At 42.9% G+C, this 16,912-nt stretch overlaps 1 protein-coding gene across 2 annotated transcripts; it reads right to left on the reverse strand.

Annotated features, from left to right (window-relative positions):
• Positions 1 to 1,451: 1,451 nt before the first annotated feature.
• Positions 1,452 to 13,579, reverse strand: gclc (glutamate-cysteine ligase, catalytic subunit). 2 transcript variants are annotated; one of them, XM_069714001.1, is made up of 16 exons: positions 12,839 to 13,579; positions 11,901 to 12,013; positions 9,487 to 9,669; positions 8,465 to 8,578; positions 8,146 to 8,204; positions 7,795 to 7,931; positions 7,553 to 7,627; positions 6,651 to 6,767; positions 4,564 to 4,702; positions 4,342 to 4,454; positions 4,119 to 4,211; positions 3,488 to 3,592; positions 3,259 to 3,340; positions 3,058 to 3,167; positions 2,322 to 2,442; positions 1,452 to 2,212 (listed from the first exon to the last, which is right to left on the reverse strand). In XM_069714001.1, exons 1-16 carry the CDS (start codon positions 12,986 to 12,988, stop codon positions 2,031 to 2,033), a joined length of 1,893 nt encoding a protein of 630 aa, XP_069570102.1. In that variant the 5' UTR covers positions 12,989 to 13,579; the 3' UTR covers positions 1,452 to 2,030. The 2 variants fall into 2 exon arrangements, with proteins under 2 accessions (XP_069570102.1, XP_069570103.1); XM_069714002.1 differs by lacking the exon at positions 9,487 to 9,669.
• Positions 13,580 to 16,912: the final 3,333 nt, after the last annotated feature.

The raw sequence follows: 16,912 nt of genomic DNA on the forward strand, positions 1-16,912 counted from the left end.
CTGCACTTTAAGGCACTTCCACATGGGCCTCATTTTTTAGATCTGGATGCTACATCCACTTTTATATACAGGTTATAGTTGAAACATTAAAGTTGAAGGCTGCAAAGTCGAAGGAATAAATTATGCTGAAGGACTTCATAGAAGTGAGGAGAACTGCAGAGTCATTGTTAATATACATATATTGATTAGTGCAGCTTTAAGGCTAATCTTTGTTTGCAACCAAAATAACAGACTTGTGGAAATTATGATTATCTCCAAGTAGTGTTAACTGCACGTAACTGAAAGTGTTAAATATTATTATTGACTTTAAGTGGGACTGTGGGCAGAAGATCATGTACGACTGCTGCATTATCACGGAAGATACTGTCTCCAATGGAAACAACACTGATTATTATGGTCTGTTGCAATATAATCTAATAAACATGCCGGGCTAATGGTGATTTTATATAATTACCACTTAATCAATAATAAGATTGAGAAGAGCCATCACTGGTATGCTGATCCTCGCTGCATTGTAAAGTTTCCAGAAACAGACCTTAGACAGACAGATGTCTGCAGCTCATCACATCAACAGGATGTTGTTACAGATTACTTTCAGATGAAATTTAAATGTACAAAATGCATGCAAAATTTTGAAGACCAACTGTTCAGACTAATTTGATCTCAATCGGAACAGTGAGTCCGAGTGGTTTGTTTGTGCTGGAAATTCTTTTGCAGTGGAGGTAGGCCTGTATCAGCCACAATCATTATCATTATCCAAGAGGTCAAACTGAGGGGATAGCTCTCGTCTGTCACTGCAGCTCAGTGCTGTGTGAAACCACGGTTCAATACCACCATCTTGTGGTCAAACATGATCAGGTATTGGCTGGTGGGCATTTATTAGATTACAGACATTTCATTGGAACACATCAGTCAATAATCATATAAAAGTTTTTTTTTTTTAAATGCCTCTACTTGAGATCCTTTAATTGGATGTTTAGCCCCACATGCCGACAAATTCCATGAAATTTTGCACGTTCAGTCCCAGAAAATGAACCGCAATCACCGTGTTCCCCTGAATTTGTATGTCGTCATTATAGTGTCACAATTTTAATGTTTATTTGTGTTTTTTTTGTGGTTTTTTTTACCTGCACACGTTCCCATAATTCTCTGCTGCCGTTTGTGTTTTGTGGAAATTAGCCAACGTTAAAACATGGTCGACATCACATTTCAACCATTGTTAAAGAGTACAACCTCACAGAGCTAGAACGGCTGCAGTTTCTCAGTTGCGTTCTTTAATGCAGAACCCGTTTAAAAGAGCATAAAGGGACTTAATCAAATAATTTACATGCTTGGTTTTGGGAACACTTTCATAGATAATGCAGCGGTTATTCAGTGAGCTCAGTGACGCGTTTGTGGTGGTGTGACCCCTTTAAACACGCAGCATTATTTAGAGTTGTAAGAAAACTAACTTACTGTTGCACAGATTTATTTTGAAACAGTATCACATTGCAAACAATGGTTCACCATTTCCACTCGAATGCAACACCAACTTCAAGGTCCCACTACAATGTCAGCAGAGCAAAAAGCAAACCGTTCCCTTAATGCAAAAAAAAAAAAAAGGATATCAATCAAATGTAAAGAAAGCTCGTATCCAGGTCAAAAAAAAAAGAACAGTAAAAGTTGATGTTAATGTTTTAAAAGAGCTGAAGTCAAGTATTTACAGAACACAAGATTAGAAGCAGACTACTGTACAACCCTTTGCTACATTTACATTCTCACACAGATATGCTGAATTTCCAGACAAAAATAAATACACATCTGATTTTCTATTACACAACTCTTTGCATGTCTTAATCCTATTAAAATAATTTTGTAATCATAAAAATCTCATACAGTATATGTACACATATATTTGATGCAGGTGTGTTTACCAACACACACATGCTGTTTTGCATTCTCTCACATTTGGACCCGTGTCGTTCGGAGCCACATTTGGTCTTTCTTCACATGCGCGTTTTTATCATGACGATGCGTTTCTGCAGCGTCTCTCATTTGAACCTGTTCACTGGGTTTCCGATGAGCTCGGGGCACTGCTCTTCACCTTTTGCAATCCTGTCGCACTTCCTGAACAGGTCGTAGTTGATCTTGTCAGTGATGACGCTGTCCTGCTTGTACTGCGGGTGCTTGGAGACAAATTCCCTCATCCACTTGGCCATCGTCATCAGCTCGCCTATTTCAGATCGGAAGAAGGAGTTTATGGTCAGAGGTGAAGCTGCACGAAAAGAAAAACTGCTTTTGGCTTCCGAGAACATTTCGTGCCGACCGTTACTGGAGTTTACCTGAGGCCCGCTTCTTGATGAGCTTCAGATAATTTAAAATGGTGCACCTGGTGTCCACATCGACCTCCATGTTTTCCAGGTAGCAGTTAAGGATCGGGATGAGCCCCTGGAATACTCCCTCCTGGGGATGAAACAAAAAGAGAGAAGAAAGCAGCGGTTTTTAATCAAATGGTTTCAGACCAGACCAGAGTCGACAGCTGTGACTCTGTGTGGCTGCAATGAAGACAGTCGATGACAGAAAGGGAGGAAGAGGGAAAACTTAAAAACCCTTTCTCAAACCAGTGACGAGGGTCAGACCTGGGTTATTTGACCGATGTTCAACTCTTCTTTTATCAAGTTAAACTAAGTCGGTCAACACGGGTTCATCCCTGGTCACGACAATTCGGGAGAGGACCCGAGTCACGACCCGGGAAAGCTCCCGACATCTCTAGACTGTTATAACTTGGAAGGTTTGTCAATATAATGCGAACGCAGTATAACATGCTCCCAAAAAAAATAAAACAATAAAAATAAAAACACATGCTAACATGCAGATGTTTATATATATATATATATTTTTTTTTACCAAATTAAGCACTGAACCTAAATACAGCTGAGGCTGCATGAAAAGTCAAAGGATCATCAGAAATGCGAGTCTGAACCAAAGTGGCGAACTTGGCGTCCGACTGTCGTTGCCGTCCGCCGAGTTGATAATCGATACGGTAATCAATAATCGATACGGATAATCAATAATCACCTTTCCGTTGATGATTGTGTCGATGCTCATCAGCGTGTACTCTTCATTGGCACCGTCGGTCTCCAAGCCGTTCTGGGCGGAGGCGGTGCCATCGAGGCCCGGGTTGCAGCCTGTCGGCGGACAAGACAGAAGTGTTCTAATCCGATTCACTCCGTCTCTCAATGAGCATCAACCTAAAGATGCACTTCCTGTTTTACACACCTTTAAAGATGTCCTTTCGAAAGTAAAACATGCCCTCCTGGACCGCGTTTCTCTTCTGCGCCACCTTCATATTTTCATCAACCTGACAAAAAGACAGTTTTTGTTTTTTTTCCTGCATCAGATCGCCGCGTACGAAAACTCTTGCAAATCAGCAAGACCTAAACGTCCCTATTCACGGATTTAAGGCTCCATGTTTCATCGAAGAGTAAAACCGTGCGGCTGTTATCACCTTTGACAACGGGATCAGGAAGTCCAGTTTGTAGGACAGGATCACTCTGGTGAGCAGGACGACAAACACCACGTATGCAGCGTTTTCAAAGTCAGTTAGCTGCACCTGAAAAGCAAGAAAAAAAAGAAGAAAAAAAAAAAAAGTAACTGAACGACCTCGCTGAGTACGAGGGGGCCATCGAAAAGTTCAAAGGAGGTTGCCGCCGTGCGCGAACAGAGCGGAGCACTTTTTTTTTTGACAGCCGGGGGGAAGCTACGACCTCCGTGAAGGAAATGTTTCACCGCTTGATCAACGTCAGAGCCGCACACGTTTTTTTTTTGTGACGGAGGGCGCGTCTCGACGGAAATCGACAACGGCGAGCCGTGAAGTGCTTCAGGATGTCGACGCCCGGGTGAAGCGTTTCCCCGCTAAATGTTTTCACCGACAGAAGACCGAAGAAGGGGTTCCCGGCTGTCGGCCGGACCGACTGCGGCGTTCTGAGGGAGACGGAGCTCGGCCGCTGATGTTGATCAAGCCACGCAGCTTGGGAATACTTACTGGTGAAAGTTATAGCTTGCCCCCGGCGCCGACATGAACGGTCTCGGATCGTTTTGATCGCCTCTTGTGTAAACGCAGGTGAACGTCTTCTTACCTCCATTGGGCGGAACTCAACTCTCCAGCCGATGTCAGAGTTCGGAGGAGGAGGTTTGAACCGCATCGTCTGCCAGTTGGTCGACTGGAGGTTCTGCGAGACGTTCAGAAGAACACTCAAAAATACTCAAGCACACCGAAGTCGCCGATGTATCGTTTTGAAATGCGATCAGCTTTTTTTTTTTTTTCTGCTCACAGAACGAAAATCATACAGAAATCCTCACCTCAAAATGATCCGACTCGTTTTCATCATCCAGGTGTATTTTCTCCTCAAAGACGGAGAGCGGGTCTCGGATGAAGAGGTGAGCTATGTGTTGAGCTAGAAGCTTATCGATTCCTATATGTGTACGTAAAAAAAAAAAAGATGAGTCGTTATTTGTCCGTACAAACATGTATTTGTGGATTGTGAGTGTGGCCTAATATGCTTGTATTTGAGACATCGGTACCTGCGCCGAGCAGCTGCTTGTAAATCTCCTCGTCTATGGTCAAGTCTATGTCATTGTACTTCTCGCTGCAGCCTGACAGGTAGCTGTCGATCGAGTCATACCTCGACTTGAAGATCCTGTATTTGTCGTTTTTCAAAGGCTGCAAGACAAACAAAAACAAAAAAAAAGCCCATTTTCACACATCAGACTCAAAATACAAATCTGAGCATATTTAGTTTGACTGATAACTGGATCGTTGTTTTTTTGTTGTTGTTGTTTTTTCAAATATCAAAAGATGAATAAATACATTTTTTTAAATGAGTGATTATGTGGATAAAAAAAAACAACAACACATTATGCTAAAAAATCAAACATTTCTCAAGGAGGAATGAATTCATGCATATTTTAAAACACAAATGATAAAATAAGCATTTTGTAAGACTTTGTAAAGAACCCTGTACGGACAACATGTTGCGTCACTACAGAAAGTCAGATGACGAGTGTCAAGAATGAGACATTTACATAATGATGCAGTTATTGGTTGTGAAAGAGAGAAGCTAACTGCGGAGTTTGTGTTTGCTGGAAAGCTATTTTAGTCGAGTCCTGACCTTCGGTGGCGTAACACATAAAGCACATGCAGCCTCTGTGGCCAAACCGCCACAACTGTAGGAAGAGCTCGGTAACCAGGCGTAAACACACATCGGCAACGGTCATTACAAGGAGGTGGGCATTTAAGAAAGTCTGAAATCTGAGCACATTTGATTCTTTTTTTTTTTCTGAACATGCTGTGATCAAAGATTGAAGCTTCATGCGAGGTTTCCCAGCATCGTTCCAATCCCACTTTTAACATCATTGAACCCCGAGCGTGGGACGGTGGACATCCGACGGCGGCTCTCTGATCAGATTTCTGCAAAGTAACCGTCTTTCAGAAGTTACTACTTGAGAAACACTGTTCACCGCAATCATCTGGAAATTCAAATATCACAGCGTACAACGCCACGGACGACTTGACTTATTACTGATGCAGTGCAAACATGGACGCCTGACCTTCCTGAGCTCAGCCCGTGAGTCATCCTCAGCAAGATGAAGCTGGTGATGAAGACCCTGCAGCTGATTCTCAAAAAGAACACGATGCTGCTTCATTTATCACGGGGCCAACTATTACATCGAGCGATTATCTAACCTGCCGTGTTACATACAAGTGTTAAACCACTTTCAATCACAGACAGCAAACTGTCATCGAAACTATTTTTCTCCTTTGGTCGCATTTTACTCGTTTTTGAGTAACGCGAATACTTTCACGTTCACAACAAAGGCTTCACCATCACGGTCAGCACAGCTGGCATGTTTGGAAAAAGTCTTTTTGCAGCAGTGGATTGACCCACTAACACCGGTCCGGCAGTGTTTTAGCCTCCGGTGCAACAGATGTACGCCAAGACTTCCTCTGCTGTGGGTTGGTTGTTGTTGTTGTTGTTGTTTACGGTTCGATTAACAGCCTGCTTCTCAAGAACGGAGGTAACAGACCACGACTGCAGTCGCTAATACTTTCAAACCACTTCAACAAAGTTAATCCGAAGCTAAATTGTTGGAAGAGGATAAAGAGGCGCTGCGCATCTTTTGCTCACCGCAAAGACTGTTTACCTGCATGCGACCAACGCCCGCTCACACCTGATTGGTCGATATTACTTGGGACTACAGAAACCAGAAATCTTTGGGTACCAAACTCTTGTCCCATTTCCTCCCGATTCTGCATTCAAACGCAGAGGTGGGTTTGCAGAAATACTTTTTTCGATACAAAAAAACATTTATTGTATTTAAACTATACATTTAGCCAACAGTCAAATTTACCGTACTAATAATGCGGAGTTTTTAAGTGAAAGACCAAAGTCATGACTTTGTTGGGGTCCATTTTCTGTAACTCGGTTTCACTATTGCCCTCACGTCCCCTCCGGAGAGATCAGTAATGACTAAGGACACCAACATACAGAAAATATGAACCCCAACTAAACCCTCAAATCAAACAAATCCCCCAAAAACCATCTTGTCGATTTGACCGAAACATATTTGTGCGAACTTCAGGCTCTTGTTTCAGGCAGCTTTCAGCTCACCTTCAGCCCGCGTTCCTCCCGTGTCCTGTCGTCCACCGAGGCAGAAATAACTCCCCAGCGACAATCGATATCTGACACGTAGCCTCGGTAGAAGGGGGAGGCTGCACTCAGCGCCATCTGCACGGGGTGAAGACTGTATTCAGTGTGTTTTCTGACAAATATAGCAGCAACAAATAGACAGATAAATAAATGAGTCCCATCTTAAAAAGGTGACCGTAGAGACAAGTGGCGCTGCACCAAGCCAGAGAAATCTACCCCTGAAGTGGGTCCGTCTCATAAAGCGGAGACGTCAGAGTATCAACAATACACCACAAATACAATTCTAAACTTTTAAATGTGCAAAAGCATCTTTAAATGTTCATATAACCTCAAAAAAAAAAAAAAAAGAAGTCAGAAATGCATTGTATTTCACTGTTAAAGACAAAAACAGGGTGACAGAACTCAACAAGAATAAGTTCAACATTAAACAACTCCCATGCAGGCGTGTTGATGTTAAGAGTTAACCTGCTTGATACCAACATGTCTCAGAAAGGACACCGGGTAGTTCAAACAAATCGTACTTTTTGCGCAGATGCTGCTTTTGAAATAGCTTCACCTACACAATGCATGTAATTACTCTCCTTTGACTTTAGAAACAAAGCCACAAACTCTCCGCTCTGACGCAGCGGTTATTTATACCACAGAAAAAACACACGTTACGATCCGTTTTTGTCGGTGTGCTCTGTTATACATTAAAAACGTCTTGCATGGTGCAGCAAAATACTGTCATGCCCCGCGTCGGTATTTCAACATGAAGTCATGAAATAACAAGTTATATAAAAGTCCTGCTGAGAGCGAGGTCAGTTAAATAGTCGTAGTATATGATGGGGAGGGGGGGGGGCGTGTTTCATTTATCTACTCACCACAATGGGGCAGAATGTTGCTAGTTGGTCATAAAGATATCTCGCCTCATCGATGCTGCAGGCCTGGAACGTCACCTGCACACGAGCATCATAAAAAGAGGCTGAAGTACATTCATGAATCACTTATTAGGACCGTAGAGCCCCAGTCACACCGGCCTCTAAAACATCTCCTCATTTACATCAGCGACTGAAAACAAACAGGCCACGAAGCCTGCGGGACGCGCGCTCTGTTGCGGCGGTACCTGCAGGCAGCAGTTGCCCATGCCGAAGCCCATGGCGTCCATGTAGATGTGGTCGGGCAGAGCGGCCCTCGCCGCTTCGCCGTCGTCCTCGGGAAACTCTTCCACAAACGGAGATGGAGTGCACTTGTCTTTAAAGACTGAAACAGGAAAAAGAACGTCGTCACGTTTATTTACCGAGGGAAAAATGAAACCCTTCAAACGGCGTTTTACGACCGCAGCGGGCGGCACGTTCTAAACTAGACTCCGCCCACATATTGATTGGCCAAAAGGAATGTAAAAGAACGGCAGAACACACCGTAAGAAAACGCTCTACGTCTCATATACCGTTTTTCTTGTTTCAGTCAAACTTACTTGGCACATTTATGACGACTTTCTCTCCTCTTCTGTGACGTATGTTTCTGGTAAGGGTGCTGATGAAGAAAATCCATCAATACAGACATCATTACAGGAAACACCCGAAGTTAAAGCAGCCAACAGAACATGCTGGAGTGACGTCATTCGGAGTCTCTCACCGGCTGCACGTCACAAACAAGATGCATGTTGTGTTCAGCTTCTGATCAGCTCTGGTAGAGTTCGTGTGAAAATAGCTCTCAGCGCATCGCGAGTTCACGTTCGACTGTCCCATCAGAAATCACACCAAGTGTCGTGAAGTTAGAAGCATGAAGCTGACCTGAATCTCGGGTGTCCGTTGATGGCTTCGTCGGGGAAAAACAGTGACTTTGACACGCCCTTTTCAACGGGAGTTGGCCGGGACTCTGGTTTGGTGAAACCTGGGCAACCCAACCTAAACAAAGGATCAAAACACACACAACTATTAGAAGGCCGACTCACCGCGCCTTTTTATCTGAGGATTCATTGTCAAAGAAACAATTGTGATTAACAACGGAAATGTTTCAATTGAAATGTTTTGTATTTAAACGCTGCTATTATAGTTTATGCTTAATCGTAGTTTAATTATACAGCTTATAAAGAAGAAGAAGAAGAAGGAGAGACATTTATTGGCATTTAACACTGGAAAATATGTAACAAAATTACATTTCTGTTTGTCTTTTAGGGTTTTGTAAACAAACCTCCACAGGGCAGATATGACGTAAAAAACAACTTAAATATACATATAATATAAATATAAGATGATGTCATTAAATGAGTCAAACCTCAAACGGTGGAAACGACATGGAAATAGTGATGGAAACACAATTCTGATCGCAATTATGTTATAATTGTAACAGACCTAGCAGCAACCAACTATTACTTTAATTACTAATCAATCTGTCATTTTCCCCCCAAAAGAAATGACTAATTGTTTTGACCGAAAATTAAAAAAAAAAAAAAAAAGCCTCGTTTTGTCGGCGTTTCCAAAACGACTAAATACGAAAGAGAGAAGCATCAAATCCTCACATTAGAGAAACTAAAAGAAGTGACGGAAATAATTGATCCATTCTCAAATTGGTTGCCAATTAATTTCCGTCTATCGACGGATCAGCTGATCGATCGCTGCAGCTCAAAAATACGACGACAACAAAAACGTATTTGACATCCATCACCGCTTTCAGAGTTAAAAGCATCAATGTTTACTTTCAAAACACGTCCAATTGACGAACTACACATCTGCGTATCCAACCAGTGACCCGCTTTGGCTCCGATCTCCATTGAGAACCATCAGAGGGGGCTGAGACAAGAGTCCCGGGGTACCTTGGGAATGAGGTGATGGTGCAGAGGGTTTCATTCTGGTTGAGGACGGACGACGCCTCCCGTCGTCTCTTCCCCATGTTGCCCTCCACCGTGTTGAACTCGGACATGGTGCCGCCGTACGGCTGCCCCGGAGTTCCCTCGATCATGTAGCTGCCGTACTCCGGTCTCCACAGCGTGGGGTGACTGCGAAAATATGAAACGTTTTGTCGCGAGGACGTTAAAGCAGCAGGTCAGCCGAGAGCGAGTCTCACGAGGACCGCTGCGATTAAAAGTCGACTCGGGAGCTCTCCGTCTTCATCGTGTCGGCTGTGACCGCGGCACGGGCGAAGCAACGCCCGCATATTGTGCCGCGCGACAGAGGGGCAGTAATGAGGAATGCGTCGGCTCTACTATTCCCACTGCCGCCGGTACTCCCCCCCCCCCCCGGGCGAAGTCGGCTACACCGATTCAGACCGACGTCATGGGCAGCGAGGAAAGCAAAACACTCACGAGCCTGTACAAACACATTTCCAGCGCCTGCGGAGAGTTCCCCCTCTTTGAAGAAGCGGTGCGATACCGATGTGCAGACGGTGTTCCCAGAAAAGCTCCTCCGGCCAAAACCCCTTCGCAAGGCGTCTTACTTTCTCACAAAAATAAAAGTCGAAAAATGAGACGCCTCGGATGTTGCGGAGACAAATAGATTTCGCTTTATTTATTATTTTTTTAAACAGTTTGTCTTGTTGGAGAGATTTAATTAAAAATACTGAAATCCACAAACAAGCCGAGCTCAAAATGTACAATTTCAAAACTTACGACGGGTTCAGTGGAGTAAATCTCTTCCGGGTTGACACCGCAAGTTGCAGCAATTAGTCGATTTATCTTTTAGTTAGTTGACTGGAAACTTAACAACTCTTATGAGAGAAAAGCTGTAATTGAAACAATTACTATTTAAGTTGAAATACAGACTACTAGTCAGACAGGAGAAGAAATGGGGAAAAAAGAAAATTCCAGCTTGCCTGTGGGAGACGTACTCAACCCAACTCAAGAGATTTGGCCGCGCAATGACGACATGTCGCATTAGAGGGCCATTTTACATGTAAATTCCGATGCAAAATAAGTCCGCGAGAAACCTTCAGCAGCTCCGGTCGTTTGCAGGTCTGATGTGCGACGCGCTGACGGACGGGGAGGACCAGTGTGAAGATCTGCTTTGGGGCGAAATGTTGCAGAAAATGTCTCAAGGAGCTCCGATTCCAGGACACGCGTGTAATCTTCTCATGTGTACTGATCTCAGAAATCATTTGTGAACTACAGAAAATTGAAGGATTTCCTTCGATGGGCACAAACTCGGGAGATTTGAAAAAAAAAACAAAAACAAGATTTGACTAAAAAAAAAAAAAAAAAAAAAAAAAGCACATAGCTGCGTATGTTAATCATTGTGTGTAATAAGCAGCATGCGAGAGACATGACAGGTTTTGACTGCCGGACGACGCTGCTCTTTTTTGGGCTTTTTAGACGCCTGATGAGGTGAAAGTATTCAACAAAAATAGAATATTACAGAAAAGACAGAAATCATGAATATAGTTTTGGGACATAGACATTTTGTTTTTTCCCTTTCGTATTGCGTTTCTGATCACTTGACTCCCACAATGGGATTTTTTTTTTTTTTTGGGGGGGGGGATAAATTTCATACAAACACGGGTGATTTGTCTTTATGTAGGTTGAAGTAAAAAAAAAATAAAATAAAGTAACAGACATGATGGACGAAGTGCTCTGCACCAACCAGAGAGGGCAGAAAAATCCCATTGTTACTGTAGCAGCTGAAGGACGTTGACTTCGCTTGAATCGGACCTTAAATGAGCAGCGACAGCGCGCGCGAGTCGCACCGACGTATTTCTGTGCAGGAACTCGGGGGGGTTTGATATCAACCGTTACTGCTCACGTTCACATGTTTATATCAGGGAGCTGTCGGCGCCACTTCTCAACCTTACGTCGGTGCCTGAGTGGTTTTAGTGATAGCAAATTAATTACCAATGAAAGTGAGCGTCCCGCGATGGTTGTGAGCCGTCCTTTGTCTAATCTTGCCGCTGCTTTTTATGACGCGTCTTATACGAGGCCGATATCTGATACCATCGTCGCGGCTCGCTGCCAGCCACAATAAACTCTCACTAACCGCGTTGCGTTCACTTGCATGTTATTTTAAGTGTCTTGTTTTTCCAGCCGAGTGCAACAACGCATTCGTGAAAGTAAATATCACTCCCAGACAAAATAATTGTATCTGGCAGGCGGGAAGTAATTCAAGCAGAATCTGAACGCCGCAAAGAAAAATGACCTCCATCAAAAGTCCACGGTGTGAAGACATCGAGGAGTTTTAACGTCTGTAAAATCTCCAGCTGACACGCGCTGCGAAGACAAAAAAACAAAACAAAACAACTTACTTGGGGTTTATCTTTTCACCCTGCTCTTGGAGCGTTTCCAAAACCTCTCCGCCGTTCAGGACCAGTCGAACCGTCTCGTCATTGTCATCCAGCTCCACCAGCATGTACTCGACCTGAAAGCAAACAACGCAAAGTGTTCAAACGCGCCACCTAAAGCAGACGGCTCCAGTCTGGCGGCACAAAGCCCAGGTTTTTTAAGATCAGGCTGGGACGCCATCACATCCATTCCAATCCATCAGTCGCGTTTCCTTGACTTTGACGCTGCTCCCCTGTAATCTCTCTGTCTGAAAGAGGGATTAATCTACAACAACAGCATTCCACATCGCTTGAAATCAAAACACTTTGTTCAAGCTGTGGCACACTGAAGTTTTGTGGGCCTGGCGGCGGCAGTGGCGGCGGCGGGCAAAGAAAAACACCAGTGACGTTCTTCAATGAAAGCAGGCAACAGGCACTTTTACTACATGTTGTACAGCAGGAATGATGTTAGATGTTTACTCAACAAAGAGTGTCTGCGAGTTGAGTAAACGTAGAGGACGTGGTAGAAATAGGAAACTGAAGGATTGAGTGATGCTGCCCCTCGTGACAAAGTTGGACTTTATAATTTTCCTGTTAAAAAAAAAAAAAAAAAATCTCCAGACTTGCTGCAAATGCGTAAAACAGCAATCATCCAAGTAGCTGCAACCGAGTTAAGACTCTTATCAATAAACTTATAGTCTAGGAGCGACTGATTAATGAGAACATGTCGATCACTACTTTACCTTTGTGTACATACTGTTAAAAGTTGGAAGATTTACAACAACGAAGTATCCCATATCAATAAAAATAAAAAATAATAAAAAAAGAAAGGCCACCATTGCATCATCCGCAACCATCACGACCGACGGATCAAAAACATGAACGGAGGTAGAAATGTGTTGGTTGTTTTTTTGTTGTTTTACCTCGTCGCCCCATTTCAACACGTCCCTCTGACGATCCTTCACCTTGTTGTAGATGTTGACGAACTGAATGATGCCGTGCTTTCTGATGTGGTCGGCGTGCTTCCTGGTTTCCTCCCAGGTCAGCGGAGACCCCTGTGACAGTAAACCCATGGCGCGCACACACACACGACGAGGCTCGGAGGTGTGTTGGTGCACCGACCTGCTGCTGCTGCTGCTGCTGCGGACGAGAGTTAGCTAGCGAGCTAGTTTGTGGAAGTGGCGGAAAGCTCGCATGAAGTCTCGGTCCGGACGAGCGGCGAAAGTCCGGAGCTCCTCGGGACGCTGCGAGGGGAGGGAGCCTCACGGGGCCGAATGGAGGAAGGGGTCTTGCGGGGTTGGAGGGGGGGGGGGGGTGCAGTTTAAGCGGCGTGCCCTGTCGGTAACCTTAGCTGCAGAAGAAACAGGGCCCCCCCTTTTTTTTTTTGCTCATCACCTGCTAATGTCTGGTTAGCTCCGTAACGTTCAAACCGCGTGAGCGGATCCAATAAAAAAAACAACAACACAAACAACAACAACAAAAACAACAACAACAAAAAAAGAGGACGTTAATCAGTGCGGTTAATGTGCAGCTCTGTGACGGGATGACAGCAGCGAGGTGAGCCGGTAAATATGTCGGTGTCGCCGGCCCGGTCTGCTGCGCGGAGGTCGGTGCTGTTGCACATATGAACGTCCTCCTCCTTCCACACACACGTGATGTCTTCAGGCGGAGCGGAATGACGTCACTGTGACTCAGCATTCTTCGCTCGCCCGAGCTCCGCCCACTTCTCCCGTCAAACTTCAGAGAAACCCGCGATGTTACGTTCACGAGCAGTGGGGAAAAAAAAAAAAGAAAAAAAAAGTGGGAAATAACTTTAACCCTGTTGTTATGAGGAACCGTAAGAAGCGGCATTAATGTTCCTCGGGTCAAATTAAACTGGTGCTTGTTCAACTATCTGCAAGTATTTAAAAAATAATTCATATTACGAGTCTTTTCTTTTCACATTTTAGTTAAGATTTTCCATTTCATTTAAATTAAGCGCCTGTGCTTCACTTTCCTTTTTCAACTTGGCAATTCGTGGTATTTGTAATGCCAACATAATGTTAGTTTAAATTAGAAAGATTAAACGTATCACTTTAAGAAAAAAATGTAAGTAGGCTATTTCAGTATTGAGGACAGACTATCCTCTTTATTAGAGCAAATCTGCCCCTGGGTGAAGTTCCCTCTTCTTGGAGACTCAGCACACTAAACAAAGCTAAATTATAGTTGTTAATTTGGCTACGGACAATTTAATGAATTCAAAATACAATACGTAACCTATTCCCATTTGTTTCTTTATATATTTTGTATTCTTTTGGCGAGTTGTTTTTTTGTCATTAACTAGCCCTTTTATATATAGATCAAATGAATTTATTTCTAACAAGAATAAGACAACACAAAAAGTTTCAGTAAAGCAGCCATGTGCTGGTTTTAATGGCAGTTAGCACCACAAAGTCACTGATTTACTGGTTGGCTTCTGTTATAATATCCACAGGATTAAGATGAATTAGGCATGTTTATAACATGAGTGTAGGTAGTATACAATGAACTGTTGAATGCTACATCAACAGAGAAAAATATGATTGTAATAATGACACAGCATTTGACTTGAGTGAGCGGGTGTGGCTATCTTACAAGCATGTGTTGATCAAATTGAATAGGGGTCAATGTACTGCACTCACATCCACCCAAAATGAGAACGTGATTTGACTCACAATTCACTTCCCTTTAGATTTAAAAATCTGCAGAGTCATGTCTACATCAGGAACCACAGCAGGAAATCATATTGAGGAAGCTCTTGAAATGATTTTGTTTGAAGTATGAAAGTGGTTTAATTGTAGTTTATGAGAAGAGAATCAGTTCAGTAGATGTGCTTAAATAACAAGTCATGCTGCTTGTCTAAAATTAGTGCAGGGTGTACATTTTTCTAATCAACAAATGTACTGTTGTTGCAAATCACACTGATTAGCAGTTTGTTGATGTGTGAATACATGAGTCACCACCATAAACTGAAGTACTGCAGCTGAGAAGGAAGCCCAAGTCATATTGAAGACCCTGACAAATTGGTAATCACATGTAAGTATTTTCAACACAAAATTTGACATGGAAACATAAGCAAACTCTCATCTGAACGCATACTTTGATTCAAATATTTCTCAGCTGTCTTTGGTGCACGAATGCGTCATCACCTTTTACCACCTGATCTCAGTCCATTTCAGACCGGTGAATAAAGCAAGAGACAAACACACAAATCTCTCGTGGAAAATTACTGAAACTATTCAAACTTGACCATAAAATGTTGTGTTCAGATAAGAGACCATCCCTCATGGTCAGTAACTCATCAACAAATTCCTTTTCAGGGCCTGCAATAATTACAAGGTTACAAAGTCTGTAATGCCACTTCTGCTTTAACAAAAGATCTTAAAGGAGCAGTGTGTAGGATTTAGTGGCATCTGCTGGTGACTTTGCTAATTGCAAACAACTGAATATCTGTCGACTCACCATTACACTTGCAAACGTGTCGGAGAATCTACGGTGGCTGTAAAAAACGCAAAACGTGTAAAGCCCTCTGTAGATCCCGTGTTTGGTGTGACCCTTCTGGGCTACTGTAGAAACATGGTGTGCTACCTGGAAGAGGACCAGCTCCATTTCATTCTATTCATTTAATTATACACTTATGACAACAAAATTATGAATATCATATTCAATTTCAGACAAAATGTTCCCCCTAAATCCTGCACACTAAACTTTTAAAGATTCCCTCCAGGCTTGTTGGCACTTACTCTGCTTTAAATAATAAGTTTTCCTTAAAAAGTTCAATTATTTGATTAGAAAATCTTAAAATTAATATCTGCCTCCTCCCACATGATATATCCTGATGTGTTAACATGCATAGTTTTCATTTCAATAATTTAACTACTAGATAGAAGATGTCTCCTCGATTGCTGAAAAAAATTGTCAGTGTTTGTGCAATGCAGTCTGTAATTCTCCACATCACACCGGAGTAAATTACCTGTTGGATCAAGATTGGCCTGCAAACTACGTCGCAAATCCTGCTTGCAGGTACACACCTTAAACTCAGATCAACTTTCAGACGATGAATTTGGAAACAGTCTTTTAGTGTCAAACTCTGAACTTTTATCATTCGGCACAGTGGAGCTCAAACATGGACCAAAACCCGTTTTCAGGGGCCGGAGGAACTTTAAATTTCACAAACACGTTTGGTAAACAACATCCTGCACAAACATTTGGCTCGTACCCCCTTTCACTTCCCTTCGCTGGTTAGATATGATTTTTTTTTTTAGATGCAGCGGTGAACAAGGTCAGGGGGGATGTTCATCTATCAGTAGCATAGATTCCACATGCTGTCATCACAAGATGCGTCTTTATTTTTCTGTAATATGAGCCTAATGGCTAAATAAACATAAAATACTTAGCTCTGGAGTTATGTATGATGGCAAAAGAAACCCGAGGTAAAGATGAGATGCTTTGATCTCTTTGGGACTTGCACATCAAAGACTAGAGTACACACAGAAAGAGTGTGCATTAGGCCTGACTTGATACCCTTTTGTGTATTCATTTGTCTGATGCTAGATGTCACAGCCCCTTTCTCATGCTCTCCCAGTGCAAAAATCAGTATGAATGGGCTTCTTCACAGAGCTGAAATCCTCGTGGTTTTCCAGTTCAAAAACAAATTAGAGGAAGACTTATTGAAAGTGAGCTTCTGGGTATTTACTGTTTCAGAGTATGGTGCTAGTACACCAACACCAACCTACCATCTCCTTCGGTGAGTACATAAAAAGATGTTAAAAAGCATTTATACCCTCTCATGCCGTGGTTTTAGGGTAAAGACAGGAAGTCAGAGGTGTTTATCTTGTGATTCAAATGGACTTCGCTACTTCTTCCAGCTCGTCGACAAACACTGCAGTTAACACCATGAAAATCGGCTGAAAATAAATCAGTAGGCTATGTCATCGTTTTGGACCTTGAACATAATTTTTTTTTTTAAAAGTCACTAA

The sequence above is a fragment of the Brachyistius frenatus genome, unplaced genomic scaffold (genome assembly GCF_029030835.1).
Source record: "Brachyistius frenatus isolate BFR_SWC_R1_liver_20210118 unplaced genomic scaffold, ASM2903083v1 Contig_124, whole genome shotgun sequence".
Taxonomy (NCBI): Eukaryota; Metazoa; Chordata; class Actinopteri; family Embiotocidae; genus Brachyistius; species Brachyistius frenatus.

Excerpts from the sequence above, each read along its gene's own strand:
- gclc (XM_069714001.1), bottom strand. The coding sequence starts at position 12,988 with ATGGGTTTACTGTCACAGGGGTCTCCGCTGACCTGGGAGGAAACCAGG. Across the intron at positions 12,014-12,838 it reads TGTTGAAATGGGGCGACGAG|GTCGAGTACATGCTGGTGGA; the intron begins GTAAAACAACAA and ends GTTTGCTTTCAG. Across the intron at positions 2,443-3,057 it reads ACACAATCATCAACGGAAAG|GAGGGAGTATTCCAGGGGCT; the intron begins GTGATTATTGAT and ends TTTCATCCCCAG.